Genomic DNA, 18502 nt, shown 5'->3' on the forward strand with positions numbered 1-18502 from the left:
CATAAACATCCTGAGAAAATGCTCAGAGCTCCTCATTAAGCGTAAAAAAAAAAAAAAAAAAAGGTGGAAAGACGTCTTAACTTTTGAGTGATTTAGGAAACTTTTCAAGGCAACATTGGAGCGGTGACAGAAACTTTCACCACAGTGAAGAGGTGTGGTTGACCGTGCTGCTTGGTATGACGCATTCTCTCAGAGTTCCAGTGTGTGACACTTGGGCCTCTCTCTTGGCATGGACGCAAGCAATACTCTTGACTATGTTTTTAATTGTGCAGAATTGTGTTTGCATTACTTTAGAACAAGCATTTCACATCTAGCCACAGCATGGGGTCCTCCTGACAGTTCATCATGTTGCAACGCCAAGGGAGAAACCAAACATGTAGTGAGGGGCCATTTGCATTTTTCCCTGCATCATCTTAATTTGTCATCATTTGTCAATACATACAGTATTTTACTTCCAAGCAGCTGGACTTTCCTGTGATATTTTGAAGTGGTCTGTTGCAGTAGTTCTCTATGCTTTCCGACGGTCTCTCAAAGTTTTTCTTTGAACTCTGGCTGCTTTTTCCCTTATTTTCTTGCCCAGTCCTTGTACCCGACAGTTTTTGAAGAAATTTGCTTTTTCTGTTCCTTAATCCACTTAACGCTGACCTATCAATCATTGAAGCATAAAAAAAAAAACACCTGCTGACACTGGGATGAACCAGTGTTGTGTCAAAACATAGACAAAGAACATTTTTTTGAATTGTATCTTTTTGTTTATTGTCTATTGTCTTCTCTCCTTGGAAGATTGTACTTATCTAACCCTCGAGTTAAAGTACCACACTCACCATATGTACACCAAGCCTTTAATGTGGCTTTCATTACGGCCTATTCTTGATTAACCACTCACACACTCCTACCTTCAGCGTGTCGAAGCCTCTTTCCAGATAAGTCCCACACTTGTTTTTCTCTCCGGTGGATGCGTAGAACTTACTCCACCAGTCCATGGATTCTTCTCCCTGTTGTCATATATTCAGAGTCAGAGGTTGGCACAATGAAAATTAGGTGCTGAATCTAAAGGAGACTGCATAAACTATCAAAACCTTAAGATGGAAATGCATATAATGTACTTTGAAAATGTATGTTTGTTCTGGTAACGATCTTAGACTACTTTCATTTCTGTTGTTTCTATGTGAGATGACATTGTTTACCCAAAAATTCATGAATCCAAACCGTATATTTTTCTGTTCACAACTCAAGTTCTTGTGTAAATATCTTCATTGAACTAAACCTAATTTACTTTTCACCGTCTTCCTTGATGTCTTCCTTGAAAAATAACATTCGGTCTCAAGTCATTCTGCTTCAAATGTGCGTCTCCTCTCCTTTAAAGTCCTTTCTGGTTACTGAAACAGCCATTGCATCATTGATAAGTCCGACTTTGCCTGACAGCTGAACTCCTTTAACAACCTTTGACCTCTCAAACTCATTAAACGCCCTGTGTTGAGCTCTGTTTGTCTGTAGAGTGCAGTGCTGGGGTCAGAAACAACCCGCTTTTTATAATTTTTCCAATGATCGCATCGCAAGATGGAGTTGGCCAACTCACGTCAACACAAGTAAAATTGTCTCTGGTGGCTCCATGGCATTAAGGTCATGGTATATGGGCGTTCTGAGGCAATGGAAATGGGCAACACTGCAATGGGAAAAGGTACAAAGTGGGCAAAACCAGTATGTACATGTAGGGAACTGTGTCATACTAAAAAAGAAAAAAAATCTATATGTGTATGCATGAAGTAATAGATCCTTCTGCTGCTTTGCTGCAAGGTTTTTTCCCCCCATTCCTTCTCTGTTTCTGCAGGCTTTGATACATTTACAACATCTATTGTCTTTTTTTATTCAACTTATTCCTCTCAGACCAGGAAAGATTGGGTAAAAACTCTAACTGTGTCTCTCAAAAAACACACAAGCATCAAGTATCTTTACTGAACAAATATGCTGCGTTCAAATTAAGCTGTTCGATCCGTGTATATTTCCGATTCCTGCGCATTGAGAGCAATGTGTGTGGTCAACATCACTGATGGGAAGCAGAGCTCGTCTAAAGGGATTACAAGCTCTCCAAAGTGAACGTTTGACCTGCTTGGGATCTGATGTGACTTCTGCGTTTCAGGGAATAAGAAGACATTTTCTTTAAAAGTGACAATCAAGTCTGAAGTCTTGGCTTTAAAGCCTTAAAATCAAGTCCAAGTCGTAAACTTTGGGTTTTCAGCCCCACACTCGTCATTATACGCCACTGACTAAATTTGATTCCATCCAACAGGAGACAAAGCTACAGTTGTGTTGTAAATGTGCAGCAATAAGGAATGCATTTATTACTTTGAAATTCATTTCATGCCGTTTAAAATCATGATCAAGTTTCTGTACCCTGCTAAACATTGCATTAGCATTTAAGCGCAATGCAGAGGAGTAAGCAGAGTTTGAACTCTCTCTATTTCTGTTTTTAGTCTTTACAAAGGTATTTCAAGGGAAGAACCAAATGCAACTTCATCTTACAGAGAAACTGTCTGAGAATGAGAAAAAATATCCCAATGATCAAACAATTCCCCTTTTTCTAAGCTCATTGTGGTTCAGATGTGGAATGAAAATCGTCAACACATCGAACTGCTCTGTTTGTCTGAGCATAACCTGACCCTAACCTGTTATCCTGCACGATTCTCTGCTGTAAAAACTGATTTACAGACTAAATCACTAGCCTGTTACGATCTACCCAAAGAGATTGTGGTCTCCCAAAATCACAACAGTATATGCCCCAAGTATAACGGAAATGCTGGTATTTTCAAACTGGGCAGCATTACCTCATCTTTCGGGGTCTAGATTATTAATATGGACACAAATATTTGGCATTAGTCCAATATTGAGATAAAGAACTCTAAAAGACAACCCCAAATTGACTCCATTAAAGTAAAAGGGCAACTTTTTAACCACAGACATGCTCAAATTGCTGTGTTACCAAAAGATTTAGCTGCCTGCCATACCTATTTTGTGAGCTGTATTGTTCCCATCTGGGTTAACTTGAGGATTAAACTTATTACTGCAACATTTATTTTGCATAATTTATCAGCAATTTACCATGTGTGTACATGCTGTAGCTGAGTATCGACAAATTCAGCCATTACATGCAACAATGGCTTTCTCTGTGGGCTGTTATGAGGGAGTTTAATGATTGGCCATATGCATACACAGACCAGTCACACTAGAAATACTGTAATACATATGTTTGCCCATTTATCTATTTATGTGGTTGTGCCATAATCCGTGGCTGTAAATTGTGAGATGGTAATGTGTCCCTCAGCTGTTCTTAATAGTAGTGTCCAGATGACATGATGGGAATCATCATGAGAACTGATGTGTAAGCCATAATGACACTGTTTTTTTAAACAGTATATTTTGTCATTTGTAGAACTTACACTGTACTTGTAATTCAGAACATCAACCATTTGTGCGTGAGAGAGAGCACGTCAGAAAAGTAAGGAATCTCAAGGGGAGGGAAGTAGAAAAAAGCAGGACAGTTTTTAACATCATGAGGGCTGAGTCTCAAACCATCAATTTCTTACAGTTCAATCACTTCATGGTTGATGAGCCTGATATGTATTTGTTTTTGTTCAGCTGGCATTCTCAATGGGCAAGAAAATGACAATAATGAGATGTGAATGTTATTGACAGCTTACATTAGCTAGCTAGTATCAGCTTCTGGCTGCAAGGCACATCGCATGATGGTCCTTTTCTACCGATAGTGTCCTAAAACAGTTTCTGCATATTACTTTTGGTGTAGGACTACATCTATCAATAAGGTTACTTACCCAATTTACAATATGTGACTGAATATACATTCTGTTCAGCTGCATGTCTCTATCTACCCCCAAATATTTTAGCATTTTGTCACTCTCTTACAAGACTACATGCTTACGAACTTACCCATTGTAACATCTAGAGTCGGCATTAACAGTAAAAGAAAAAACAGGAATTAAATTTCATCATGCACGCACTCACTCAGCGCAGACGCACAAACACTAACAGAATGTAACCACACATTAAAATAACACATTCTAAGTAGCTTTTCAACACTTCTCCTAATACCTAATTCACATCGAACATTAAAGGTTTTATTCCGAAATGAAACATGCACCATTAAAGAAAAAAAAGAAATGATCCTTCTATTACAAAATGACTGTTGGCTTTGAAGCAAAGGCTGTTAAAGTCTTACTATTACAGCCATGAGTCATCCTGAGGTATTACAATGTCGTTCTGTTTTGAGGGTAAAATATATATCTTTGTTTTTGAATGTTGAGGTTTGGATGGGAGTCGTATTGATTCATATGATGTGATTTTTGGGGCGATGTGCGACATCTTTGGATGAAACTCTTGTTACGAAATCTTATCAAGCGTGAAGCTGTCTGGTGCATCAAGTTTACGAAAAGTCTGCTCACACTGGCAACGTCAACCACAGAGCTACTATAACTATGTTTATAGAGTAGCAAAAGGTCTGTCCTTGTGTGTGTGTGTGTGTGTGTGTGTGTTTGTGGAAACAACGATGATACAAAAAGGGAAGGGGACAGATCCTCCCAGCTGTCCCTATACACATACACAAACACATTTTAGTGCCATTTGTTCCCGCCCTGCAACCTTCAACTCTCCGAGGAACACTTGAGCTTAAAAGACACTGGTGACTCATGCACTACTTTTTCCTTTGTGTGCGTTCAGGCATAAATGTACAACAAAAGTGCTCTTATGGCAATGAGTTTGTGTGGAATCCCCTTTCTCCTACTTCCCACAGACTCAGAGACACACACAATCACTCATAAACACACAGGCACACACAGTGAGGGAGAGGGAAACTATGGAATTCCTCATTTTTCCAAAGTGGCAGCATGGCATGGAAAAGAGCAGCACGTGGCTTTTAACTCGCACACACACACAAGCGTAGCGCTCTGTGTCGGAGGCGTGAAGTGTCTGCTGTGTGTTAATGTGCCCTCAGTGTGGAGACCGTGCCAAGCATTGATGACAGGGGCGCCAGAAACTTTGTGTGCACCCACCAGTGTGTCAGGGTGTGTTCACTCAAGTCCACAACTCCTGATTCAGACAGATTAAGGCCGCCGGTGGAGCGTTCCAGACTGCGACATGTATTAAGCATACTCTGGAGATTGAGTACACACACACACACACACACACACACACACAGCCTGCAGTGGTCTGTTCAGGGTGTCAGTGTGGTTTGCAGCCTATCATTACGCCCTGCAGGGAAAGCCAGGCTAACCAAACCAGACTGGCACTGCCAAGAGCTCTGAGAGCAGAGCGACTGGATTTACGTAAGAGCTCTGAGCTGCTTCATAAAAGCTTTTTGTGGGGAAACCCCGTCCTTAACAGGGTCAGAGATCACAGCAACACGACCGGTGTTGGAAGAGGCGACCTTCACATACACAAAGACAAAAGATTGATGGGGCACTCAGGAGCGATTTGTTGTTAAAATTTCTCAACAGGAACTTGTTCTAAAAGTTTGTTTAAAACCAACAAATACTTGAATCAGTAACTTGTTCTGTTTGACCTTTATTCAACAGACACAAGTACAAAATAAATCATTTTCAGTGTCTTGCTAATTTGCTAATTTGCTTCAGGTTACATTTCTGGAAGCAACAGGGGTCTCTGCTGAGGGAAGCTGTTTTTTCAATGAATTTCTAAGCCAATGCGACTGTATTGATTACGGTAGCATGACAATTTCTCGTACATTGCCTGAGGTTTTCAAGGAGTTTGGCACAAAGTAGTGAGCCATGACCCATCTTTGCTTGGAAAGATTTATCAGTTGGATGATGCTCCTTTTATACTCAACCCTGACACCCTTATCTGTGACCCAATAACCTGCTGTTGCTTCTATATTCCATAAACTTGTATGTTTTTTGATTGTAGCTCGATCTGTAAAAAAAGCTCCAGTGTATTGGTGTATTGACAAGTATGGTAGAAATTATAAATGGCTTTCAAAAGAAAAGAAGACATCAAGAGCCAATAAAAAGCCTCTGAATTAACATTGAATGAAATCCTTTGCTGAGATTGGAATCTATAGTAGCTTTATCTATGGGAGATTGTGAGCTACTGAAGGTTGTAAAGGATGTGTTCACTCAGCTCGTTCTCTTGATGAAAGCATCTCATAGTGCCTCCTGTAGGGAGGCCTTTGGACCATTTGAAGCGTTGTGCTTCCACGCCATTATTTAACATGTGATCTTCTCCTTAACCTAGCCAAGTAGTTTTTAAGAACTGAAACCGGAAATATTGTGTTGTCCTTACCAACCACGCTGTATGTGAAACCAATAGTAAAAACAAGGAATTCAAGAAAATAACCAAACAAACCTTGTCCTTAACTCGGGTCTAATGATATTAAGCTCTGTGCTTTCCATCAACTCCTTTTCCAACCTTTCCTCCGGGATTATATTGAAGTTTTTGCTACTGATGTAACATATACAGACACAACTTGTGTGCAAATCTTAGAGATGCCACAGGTTTTGACAAAATTAAAACATCTGATACCTTGAGATCAGAACAGGTTTGTCCTCTGAGGTGATGCCAAAAAGGTTGCATTTATCAACATCAACTGACTGGCCTTTTCAAAGGGTTATTATGCACCGAGTCTGGAGATGTTCAATTCCAAAGGGCACCTGAATCAAGGATGTATCAACTTAAAAATCGCTTTCAGAAGCAGGTTTAGTACTTGGAGAAGAATTTCCTTAACCAGCTAATAATTTGTCCGATACTTTACCCTGACATTCTTTGACCCTTTTGTTTATAGTATCGCCAAAACAAACTGGTCTATGTTAAGAATGTGGAAAGATGGGGAAAAAATGTTTCAGCAGCGCTGTTTGTATGCATTTGTCATTGTGGTTTCAAGGCAGAGCACCAAACCTCAAGTAAAAATCTGTGGCATTTTCACATGAATAAATGTCTTCTTTGCCATTACTGACTGAAATTAGACAGAACTGAGTTAATCTGGTTCCTGAATGCTTTTCCATGGGCTGCTTTACTTTCATGGTAGCACACATGGTAGCACACATGGTACCGCTTTTCTCTGAAAATCATTCATCCGTGGAGCAGATGAAGCATACCAGATTTCTGGCTACTTTTGAATAACCAGAAGAAAAGAATGGGTAGTTTGTGGTGGTAGACTCCATTCCCGATGATGGTGTTTCCACCATCATTGTAAAGATGATAAGTAGCTTCTTTTTTTTAACCTTCCTCACTTCAGGCCATTCTAACTGAGAGGTTTAACTTTCCTTGCAACTACTTGATTTACAAGTCAAATAAACTCAGGTGCAAAAAAAACCCACAACATCTGAAACCGTCCTGTGCATTTCCAAAATGGGAATTATAGAAGCAGATTGTAGCGGTTGTATCGATAACTGCTTTAACTTTTAACAGCATTGAGCCAGGTGTGTAGAAAGTAGTCTTAATCTTTCTTTGCTTTCAACTTTCCTTATGGCTTAAACTCCACTAAGGGGTGATACTTTACACAGGGCTGTTATGGGTTATAATCAAGGGTATGAATGTGGCTGCATTGATTCGAGAACCGTTTGCATGACTTTAAGGTCAAAGTAGAGCAAATCACTAACATGCTGGTTTTCTGCTTGAAATCAATGCTTTTCGGCAGTGTGTCGATCTGAAAATGCTGGTTTGGCGCTGGAGCAAGTTTACAGAGCTTTAGAGAAATACAGTCATAACACTTAAAAAGAGATGGTGACAGTGGCATGGCACGTCATCAGTTTCTAAACAGAGTAAAGGGGGAAATACAATAACAATGCTTTGATTATTTCATACTGACTGAAGCTTGAAAAGAACTGCGGCTACTGATTGTTCTGTAATGAAGCCTTAACTGTTGTGAGCTGCTTGCAATAAACAACGCGTTCCGATTGTCAGAAGCTGGAGCAGAAACAAACAGAGTACGCAGTCTTTCTCTGGTGGTTTTCTGTGGCTGGCCTGCCCTTGTGCCACGTGCATGCCAAAGTAGGCTCAGTTGCTTCTTTTGCCATTTTATCGTTCATGTGCATATTTGCAGAAATTACTCGATGCATTTCTACTGAGGACGTTACCAAGTCTGGTATTCAATGTCCTAACATCGCTCTGCTCTTAACTCTACCAACTCTTCTGGGAAATATTTGCCTCTTTAGCTGCTGAACACTCAACAATGGTCACAAGCTATTTGCCAACATTGACATTCTACAACCTGTTGGTTGTGGATTGGTCTAACCAATTCTTATTCTTTATGGTGATATCCGACCAAAGTGAACTGCATGGGTGGAGTACCTCAATATGAAGTCAATGGCTTATTGTGCCGACCTGAATCCATTTTTTCCCCTTTTCAATGTGTTCAAGGAGTTGTGGGTGTTTTGAGAACACAGGATACACACAGAAGGGTCCATGATATGTCACAGAAAGAAGGATAAAGTCCTCCAAAGGATCTCTGGCATCAGAACAGTTCTTCGGTGAGCTTCTATAATGTGGTATCCTTGAAATGTACCCACTTAGGATCCTTTTTTACTTTAAGAGGTACCTTCTGCTTTAGTTTTTCATGACAAAGTGGTTGGTAGAATAAACATACTGTGTTCAAGAGCAGAGATCATTGTGGCATACCTTTGAATATACTAAGAATTAATTCTAAGCCATAGGTTAACAGTGAACTTGCTAAAGTAATGCACCATCCAGAACTGCATGGACACATCTGAATGACATTCTGGGCAGACAAAAAAGTGCAGCTCTCAGATTCTGGAAAAGAGCTGCAGCTTACATCAGTTTGTGGCTGAAATTAGCAGAACAAGAAAAACAATGATGATTTAGTAAGCTATTTTGACATCTTGTTTCTGGTCACAATGTCATTAGAGAGCCATAAATGCATGTTTCATAAACCCCCAAAAATGCCACAATGTCGTCTGGCACAAAGCCATTTCAGTTAGTTTCTCTGGTTCTAAAGCAGCCAGTAAGGATTTATAGAAGTTGAGGCAAAATACAACATTTTCAAAGTGGGATTTTAACCCAATCTGACTGGTGGTTGGCAGCGAACCGGAATAGTTTTGATGAGAATTAATGGGAGAGGAGAGGCGCAGCACAACCACATTTTTTGATGGGGCAGTATTCATGTAAAACACATCACCTATTGAGAAGAAAAAAAAAGAATCTTAAAAACCACATTATATGATGATTTTTAAGTCCAGCTACCTTGTGGCAAGGAGAAAACAAAGAGGCCAGTTTGATCTGTGACAAATACTGTCGTCAAGCATAGATTCTGCAGATGAGATGTGACGGCCAACGTTCATTTTCCATCTGAGAAATGTTAGATCTCAGATTTGTCGAGAGGGGATCGGAGACTCCGAGGCTTTGGACGTCATCACGCTACTGACAGTCGATCTTCTTAAACTTTTCCAACTCTGAAACTAGATCTGACTGATCTGCCTTGGAAGCTGCTTTACAGTGCACACACTCTGCTGGAGTAATATGGTAATCATCAGACATACGCCCATGCCCATGCCCTTTTCTTTCTTTTTTTTTTTTTTTGGGAACTGAACCAGAAATTAAGATTCCAGGATTTACAACACATAAGAAAGTTTGATTTTTCTGATATCATGATATATCATCCCCCTCTTCTTCTCGTTTTTCTCAAACCTTTTTTGATTCTTTTTGGTCTTTTTGCTTCTCTTTTTAGTCACTTTCTTCCTCCTTGCCTCTCTCTCATTCATTCATCCCTCCTTTTGGTAACTGTCTGCTTACAGACAGTTGTGGTATAGAGGATCTACAGCAGCTCTGTTTACTTTGGCCCCGGCCAGACAGAAAGCTGAGCCTTTAATTAGACTGGTTTCAATATCTGACCCTTAATAAAACAAATATCTTTGTTTTGAGAGAAAGAAATCACCCCCCCAATTACTGCCGATTGAGGAAGGAGGGGAGCACTACTGGACGTGTGTGTTTGTGTGTGCAGTCTGCTCCGGGTCAAGCTTAGTCTTCAAATTGACCTGGCTTAGAAAAATAAGATGGAAGAACGTAACAAGGAGCGCGGTCCCCTGTATAAACCAGGGATCAGATTTCTGCTGAAACTATATGTCTCAGAGTGTTGCTCAGTAAAACCCGGATTTCTCGAGTAGGATGGGTTTTACCCGAGTCAAGACCAAGGAAATGGAATGTAAAAAGTTATTTTCATTCCTTCCAGATCAACACACACCTCTCTGCAGTCAGAGTTATCCATCAGTGTCTCGTTCAAGATATACTTCATCAATAAAGATCTAAACATTAGACCTCTGCTATAGCACTTTATGTGGATCATTCATCAGTTTTTGAATTTTTATGCATTTATATCACAGTTCCAGACACCAAGAGAGTTTCCAATTAAGTTGACATAACTTTAAATAACAGCATCGCTGTACACGTCTGCGCTGCTTGTTGCCAATGTAAGCAGATCTGTACTAACTTTCACTTTCAAGAGAAATGGGATGCAGCATGGTGTGAAAAGGGGAAAGGTACAACATACAAACGGATGGTAACAAAACAAGGAATGTAACAAGTACACAGGTTAACATTTTGCACATGATTGATAAAATGAGTTAAAAGATGACTTTGTTACCTACATGAAGGCTGGAGCTAGAGGCTGAAAGATTAATGATAGCTGAACTGGCTCCATCTGCAAGCTACAAAAAGACATGCACAAACACACAGAAACACACACTTTCAGGTTAGCTGGTTAGAGTTAGCCACAATATGTCACATCTCCATGATGAATTTCAGATAGGAAATCAGTCAAAAAATAGGCTTGCTATGTCAGAAATAAACCAGAAAGAGCTCTGTGGTTTTTACATTATCAAACATATTTGTGACTCAAATATGCAGAAACATCATCATGATGATAGTGTGTTCCTCCAGACAACGATAATTGGTAATACCTTTGACGTTCTGTAAGGTGTGGAGAGAAGCGTTTGGTTAGTGCTGATCAGGAGCAACGGTGTGCAGATCAGAAAGAAGTTTAGAAGAGCAGAGAGACGACTTGTTGAAGAGTTCTTTCTTGTATGTTTCTTGTCATGTGGTTTTCACACACTGGCATTCCCCTTTAGGAGTATAGCGGCGGTTCCAAGGTGTATTCATTTAAATAGGATAAAATCATTTGATTCCGTAGATTGCCCCATAGCCTCCAAAGGAAATATGTAGCATACAGTATCTTCAGAACATTCTGACAAGTTAACATTTTTCAGAAAAACTAACTATCAGGAAGACCATTAATATCACTCAAGACCCGTCTTTGTCTCCTCAGATCTGGCAGCATGTACGTCTCAAAGTACATTTTAAATAAATATATGGGCCAAATATAACCTCAATCTAGAAATTTTATTTGTGTTGGAGCGCCTCCTGGATTCAGAATGACTTTGTTTGCTCTTTGAATATTTCAACCAGTAGGAGTCATCCACCTATAATGGAATGTTCCATCAGTAGTACCCCTCCCAGTCGCATAATTCAAACCATGGCGCTTATACAAGTTTAGTATTGAGAGTATATCATAAATTCTACCTTTTGGTTGCATCTATACAAGTTATTAAGTTAACTGTGTACCATACCCAACATTTTCTAATGCTGAATCTAAAAAAAAATCAGAGGAAAAAATGTTTCTTATTGTTGAGGATGTTGACCAATTGTTGACCTTCAGTGTTTCAAATTAAAACTTACAAATCATCCATTGGTTACATTCTGCAAACGTGCACAACATTCAGCTGTCACCGCAAATTTATTGGCTGGTTGGGTTACTGTTATTGCATCCTCACTGCTGCTTTGATGTCAAAGCACTTATATTGGATGGGCGCGCTGATGTCACGGAGCCGACACTAATTTCGACGCCCTCCGTGGACTCATTGCACCCACAAACACACAAACCCATTAATCTACATATCTTAGCTCATGCTGTACATTTTTGGACCTCCCATGTCACCAAACACAAAACACAAGCAAGCTTTTTGCAGCAGTGAGAATGGAAAATTGTGTGTGTGGTTTAACTTATGGAGGTCAGTGTTGCAAGAATGAGGCAACAGCGGTCTATCAAAGACGGTTCAATGTTGACCCTCTGTGATTAATGGTGCAAATATATATCTGTGCTTGTGTGCGTTACTCGTGATGTAAGAAGATGTTGCAAGTCCCGACAATGCCAATCATTATTCAAGTATAAAGACAAGTTTTAAGATTAGTTTTGGTCCCTGGGAAATGAAGTTAATGCAATGTCTTCTGAGGTGATGGAAACAGGACGGTGTGCGAAAGCTGTTGTCGCGCCTGTGGGTTAAAGGATAACTGAGAGGAATGGAGGAACAGAAAAAAAAATTAAAAGATGGAAAAACTCCAGGGAGGACTTAAAGATGATGAATGGGTCAGTGAGGAGAGAAGTGGTAGATGAACCAAAACAGTAAAAGGAGGAAAAGATGAGGATAACATGAGGATGCACTTTAATGAGCTGCCACATCAAAATAACTGTCAGATTGACAGATGGGAGTAAAAGAGAAAAGGTAAGAAAAGAGAGGAGAAAGAGAAGGGAATGAATATTATTCCTGTAAGACAGTGCAACAATGATAAACAAACATTTGAAGCTGACCAAGAGAAGACGAGCATAAGCTGCTTTAACACAGGCACTGGAGTAATAAAATGTTTTAGAGATTTTATGGAATGGTGACAGGTGAGAACACAAACGTCACGAACAGTTGCCGAGGTTTTCCTCCCAGCCTCTCCTAAAATCTCCAGAAAAATCTTATGAATGTGTCAGCAAATATTCCTGAGAATTTGCGAAGAGTGAGAGTTTGTCCTTTCTGCTGACCTGCGTGCAGCTCTCTGCTCACTTTCCCCTCCATTTTCAGCCAGGAGAGTACATGTCCGGCAGAAAGCCTCCCACCGGGATGTGCTTGTGTTTACGCATAAGAGACGCATGGGAAATCATTATGATATTAAAGGATAAGAAATAAGCTCCAGCCAGACAGATGGACATCAGTTCCCACACATGCGTACATGTTAACAAAAGGACATCTCTAAAAGAAAGGAATGAATGTAATAAAAGAGATGATCATTTGTTTCATGTGTAGACAAGAAATAGGAGGATTAATAGTAATAATAATTAAAAGTAAAATCAAAAGGGAAGAATGGATCAAGATGACGAGAAAGGAAACGAATAGTTTTGAATAGAAAAACTGTAAGTTTGGAACAGAGGGAGAGAGGAAGGAGGTAGAAGACAGGACGTAGGGAGAGTTCCAGTGAAGGTGGCTAACAAGGAACAGACTCCTGTGTCTTGACAGGAGAGGAAATTAGGAGAAAAGATGAGAAAAAAGGAAACAATGAGGAAAGAGTAGTAAGGGAGAAGAGAAAAGGATAAGATATTACAGTGAGATAAGAGAGCGGTGGTTGGAATGGGTGAGGAAAGGGCAGAGGAGGGAATAAAGGCAGGCTGACAATTGATGAGTTGATGAAATGATGAAAAGAGATGAGAAGAAAAGAGGAGGAGGTGCAGGAATCCAGAACAGAAGTCTTGAATCATTTTCCTCACAAAAAGGAGGTTGACAGGAATCACGAGCTTGGAATGCTTTCCGCAACACCCAGAAGTCCTCCATAGAGTCACCGTCTTTAAATGTTACCTTAGAACTCCTAAAAAGGGCCAGCCCAGTGGTTTTCCATGTTGTAGCCCATTAACTTCAAATCCTGTACACTTGAACATTACTGCAGAGCTTTTTCCAAGACCTGCCAGGCTCTCTTTACTGATTTCTAACCAGGCAGTCTTTGGTATAATACTCAAAACCAACCACTGTAGTAGAGACAACCGTTTCTTTAGTTTAGCCAGCATATATGGCCCATTTAGGTTGTTTGTCACTACCCACTGATGCGATGTCTATGAATGTATGCAAGCAAGGAGATATGCAGTAGATTATTATTTTTTTTTTTTAATCAAATCAAAGCTCAGATTTTTAAAAATGTCTTTCAAAGAGAAGATTTTTTTTTTTAATTCTCTGCGTATCCGTGTGTACAAAACAAACTGAGGTTTCGGGTGTCTCAGAACTTGTAATTACAGTTTTGCATGACCACTAAAACTCCCTAAATAAAACAGCAAATACATCAAATGTAATTATAAGTGGTAATAAAATGCTCAAATTAATGTTTAGATTTAAACTTTTTGTTTTCTATTCCAGGCAAATTGAATCGGTGTACATAGATTGTACTGTTTGATTATTAAGTAATATGTCACTGGGAGTATCATAACATTAACACTTGTGCAAAGGCAGCTTATTTTAATGTGCATAACGGCTTAAAAATAGTTAAAGATAGTTAAAAATAGTCATGTCAGAATGACGCATTGTTTTGCTCCAATGCTAAAAGATTACTTTGATATCTTATGTAATAGAGTGAAATCATCTGTATTCAGAAGTGGTCTGAAATGGACCGCCTCTTCTTCTTGGTTTCTGATTTGATCCCAACTTTTACTTCTCCTCTCGACCATCTTTTACTCCTTTTTCTACGTCAGCCCCAAAACTCCTTAAACTCATCTCCGCTCAGTGTTTTAAACAAATCCATCAACATCTTAAACACAACAAAGACTCCTGTTTTTTTGTTGAATTCGGAGACCACAGTTTGATGACAGTGCATTCCTGAGTGAGACTGTCCAGCTCCCATCGGTCCTTTTTAATGCTAAAGTGATTTCACAAAGGAAAACTGTGGTTTCTTTAGTTAGTTTTTATGGGGCTGCATTATTTATGTTTGCCCCCCCCCCCCCCCCCCCCCTAAAATGAACCTCATGTGGTCTGCCAAACCAATAAGACCTAATTATGTTGTCATCTAATTCTATACAAACCTCTGTTCACCAATATACACAGAGAAACCACTTAATAAACCACAGCAGTATCTGTGTATCAGGGGACAGGAGGTTTTTTGCTTTAGCTGACTGCATTTTCTAAGTAATTGAGTTTACATGCTCTTCAAAGTCAGATGTCAAAAATATTTGGCTGATATATTCCAAAAAAAAAAAAAAAAAAAAGAAAAAGGGTATGGACACAAATACTTTAATAGCATAAACTGATCCAAAGATCATCAGATAAACTGCTCTTGTCGGGTTGAGGTTGTTTTTTTTGGAAACTTTAAAGCTTCATATGACATTTTTCTGGATGCATTTCAGTGATGAATATTGTGAGTGGGGGAGAAAAAAAAACAAAAAAAGCCTTTTTTTTTTTTTTTAAATGGAGCTCCATAAAGTCAAGAACAAAGCATGCCTGTTATTCAAGGTATTCAACCTGATTTCATGTGCCAATCACTCATTTGTTTATATGGCATTGGCAGATCGAGCCAAGATAGCACAAATGCTAACCTTGCTAATGAGGCGTTTAAGTGTTCGCACACAAGTGTGTTATTCACTGACTGTACTCAGGAACAGAGGCATCGGCAATTGTTAAGAAAAAAATGTTATGGTCTCCTATCAAGATGGTGGGACAACTTTTAGTTTGTTTTTTTTTTTGCTGAAGAACAGCGTGAAAACCTTTATATGTCCAGGGCATCACTTTGCATTCGCTGCGCCCATACACTGAAGGACAGGGAACTGTTATGACACAACCTGTTGGTCTTGTAAAAAAAAGTTGCCTATAACACCGAACTACTTAATGCGTTCAAGTGTATTTAGCCTAAATTTTAAATGTGTGTGTGTGAAAGTAAAAGAATTTCAGCAGGACAAATGTAGAATGGAAAATAAGAAAGAAAGAAAGAAAGAAAGAAAGAAAGAAAGAAAGAAAGAAAGAAAGAAAGAAAGAAAGAAAGAAAGAAAGAAAGAAAGAAAGAAAGACCCAAGAGTCTCGAAATTAATGATTGGTGACGAGTGCAGGTCTTCTGGTTGCCACGACAACCACCAACCACAGACATGGTTGCCAGGTCATTGTGTCGGAACATGTTTTCTTTTTTATGCTGCTGGTACCACTGAACACACATAATAACACACACACACGCAGTCTCTGAAGAAAGATGAGTGTTTAATACTTGCCCTTTACACCTATTGGTCGCAACGCCGCACACCCCCTAGAAAAGTACACACTTGCACACACACAGATGAAACCAGAACTATCGCAACAAACGCAGCCCTCGTGAGCTTTAAGAGAGTAACGTACAACTGGAGAACAAGAGCTCAGTTGTAGTTTGAACTTTTCTGCAATAAACACAAGGAGCAGCAAGTTTTCAGTGAAACGAATGCTCTGCGTGTTCAACAGATATGACCCCGGTGAAAGCATCCATCAGTAATGTGATGCACCAGAGTCACAGCATTTCAGTCCATGATAAACCAAACACAAACCATCACAGAAACCCAACTTGGAGCCCTTTAGCAGCTCGCTGGGCTCTCCATCTTGGGAAAACTAAAGCACTGTGGCGTCTGGTTTTGTGTCTCTCTTTGTGAGAGACGTTTAAGTCGAGGACCGTGGTTTATTATTTGATATTTATTTCTAAGAGTGCCAGCTCATGATAGCGATGGCGTTACCGGCTCGCACACACATGCATGCGCTGCCAGACCGGCTGTCACAATATGGAACTTAGAGGGCTCAGATTAGAACACACAGAGAGAAGTGGCTTCAGTGGCTTCAATTTTTTATAGAAAACAGTGAGTTCTGGCTGAAAGTCGGACATGCTAGAAACGTCAGACAGTAAGGGACAGAGAAACTCACTGATGATTCTCTTTTTAATGGAAATAGCTTGTTATGATAATGCAGTGATATTCACAAGTAGCAACTTTATGGAGAAGATATTCTTACCTGGTCGGGCATGAGCGGCGCCTCGTCATCGATGTCAACATAGACCTCCCCAGAAGTCATGTAGGGTGTCTCACCTTCACACACAAACACGCAGCAGAAAGGCGCGTTTTAACAGAGATCGTGGATCTGGATCTTTGTTTGCTTTCACCCATTGCTCCGTCTCTTACGTCTCCATCCCTCGTCTTCCTCCTCGTCTGCCCCTCGCTCTGCCTCTTGAGTGCAGCGGTACTCCTCCAGCGACCGGATGGTGCACTGACCGACAACCGGCTTCCTCCCAAACTGACGGTTGTCGATGACTTTGATGACAACTGGCGGCATGTAAAGCTCTTCACAGGGGAGCCTCTGTGGAGAGATGAGCAGAGTAATAGAGGGAAAGAATGAGAAATGGAAAATGTCAAAAAGGTGAGTAAAGGACCTCCTTCAGCTGCACCGGACTCCCTAACTGCCCCTACTAACTGGTTACGTTATGTGCCTGTGTGATACTCATTGGCTCTGGCTGCTGATTGTCTGAAGTCGATAGGTCACAACTTGATGAAGGCATGATCACACCTTCACAAGCGGCACCTACCTGAAGGAAGAACTTACTTCATCCATCAAATTAGAGATTTAATCTTTGTGAAGGAAATCAGGGCACAAGTAAGTAAAGTATTCAGCTCAGGATTTTTGAGTTCTCCTCCACTTAAAATTGAGTTTTTAACCCCGTTGACATGTTTATAAGATGTTCTTTGTGATTAAGATATATCATGAGCAAAAATCAGCTATCAGTGCAATGGCTAGAGACTTCTGCTTTGAGTCTGCAGAGTACCACTTAAACATAAAACCCCGGCTAAAGATGTAACCGAGACAACAGCATCAGATACATGTGAAAAAAAAAAATCCTCGTCTCATTCAACCACAGCAGCTCAAAGGCCAAAAGGTGTGTGGTAACTGCAAGTCGTTTGACCCCGCTGGCTTAAAAAGGCTACAGTGAAGCTAATGATGCTGAAGACTTACAATACACAGAGTTGATATTACATGGTTCGAGAGAGTCGTATATGATGAAACTGTGGACATGACATTTTCTTATCCCTCCATGGCATGAGAAAACACTTCTGCAGTCAACTCAAGACCTTAATATTGTTCACATTAAATCTTTGGACTTACTTCAGGGTTTGAATTTAGGTGAAAAATATATGCATTTTTCCACAGTCTGATTGAGGCAGACATACCCTTGTGGTGGTCAAAAAAAAAAAAAAAAAAAAAAGCACCTTAATCTTGTTAACATTAGAGCAAGGAACTGCGTTTGAGGGAAAAATATGTGAATATTTCCATACTCCAGTTAAAGCTGTCATAATAAAACACTGAGGTGATCAACTTCAGACCTTAATATTGTTAACATTTAACTACAGAGCCTGATTTGGAGCTGCTGCTGCTGCTGCTGTTAGGGAAAATGTGCGTAAGATTTCCATATTTCATTTTAGGTTTTCACAAGAAAACACTTTGGAGGAATGTATTGGCAGCAATGTAAACTCAGTGGAAATATATTCCCACAGGATGTATAATAATTACATGCCAGCTATGTCAACTTAATCTAAAGAAAATTAAGAAAAAAAAAGACAAAATGAGTGGCAGTGAAGTGGCGATAAGTGCACACATTAGGAACAATTCATATGATGACATTTATGCAACTCTGCACTTCTTCTTGTCCAAGATAGCATTTCAGCTTTCCTTCAGCT

At 39.9% G+C, this 18502-nt stretch overlaps 1 protein-coding gene across 10 annotated transcripts in view; it reads right to left on the reverse strand.

Annotated features, from left to right (window-relative positions):
* The window catches only part of dysf (dysferlin, limb girdle muscular dystrophy 2B (autosomal recessive)), a 94113-nt gene that overhangs the window by 25696 nt on the left and 49915 nt on the right, over window positions 1–18502 (reverse strand). For 6 of the 10 annotated variants that reach the window (XM_075451185.1, XM_075451183.1, XM_075451182.1 and 3 more), the window contains 4 exons: window positions 16955–17129; window positions 16788–16861; window positions 10623–10682; window positions 897–995 (listed from right to left, as the gene is read on the reverse strand). In XM_075451185.1, coding sequence (XP_075307300.1) covers window positions 897–995; window positions 10623–10682; window positions 16788–16861; window positions 16955–17129 — 408 coding nt within the window. The remainder of the gene's footprint in view (window positions 1–896; window positions 996–10622; window positions 10683–16787; window positions 16862–16954; window positions 17130–18502) is intronic. The other 4 variants (XM_075451188.1, XM_075451187.1, XM_075451186.1 and 1 more) reach the window with 1 other exon arrangement.

This window comes from Odontesthes bonariensis, chromosome 19, assembly GCF_027942865.1.
Source record: "Odontesthes bonariensis isolate fOdoBon6 chromosome 19, fOdoBon6.hap1, whole genome shotgun sequence".
Taxonomy (NCBI): domain Eukaryota; kingdom Metazoa; phylum Chordata; class Actinopteri; order Atheriniformes; family Atherinopsidae; genus Odontesthes; species Odontesthes bonariensis.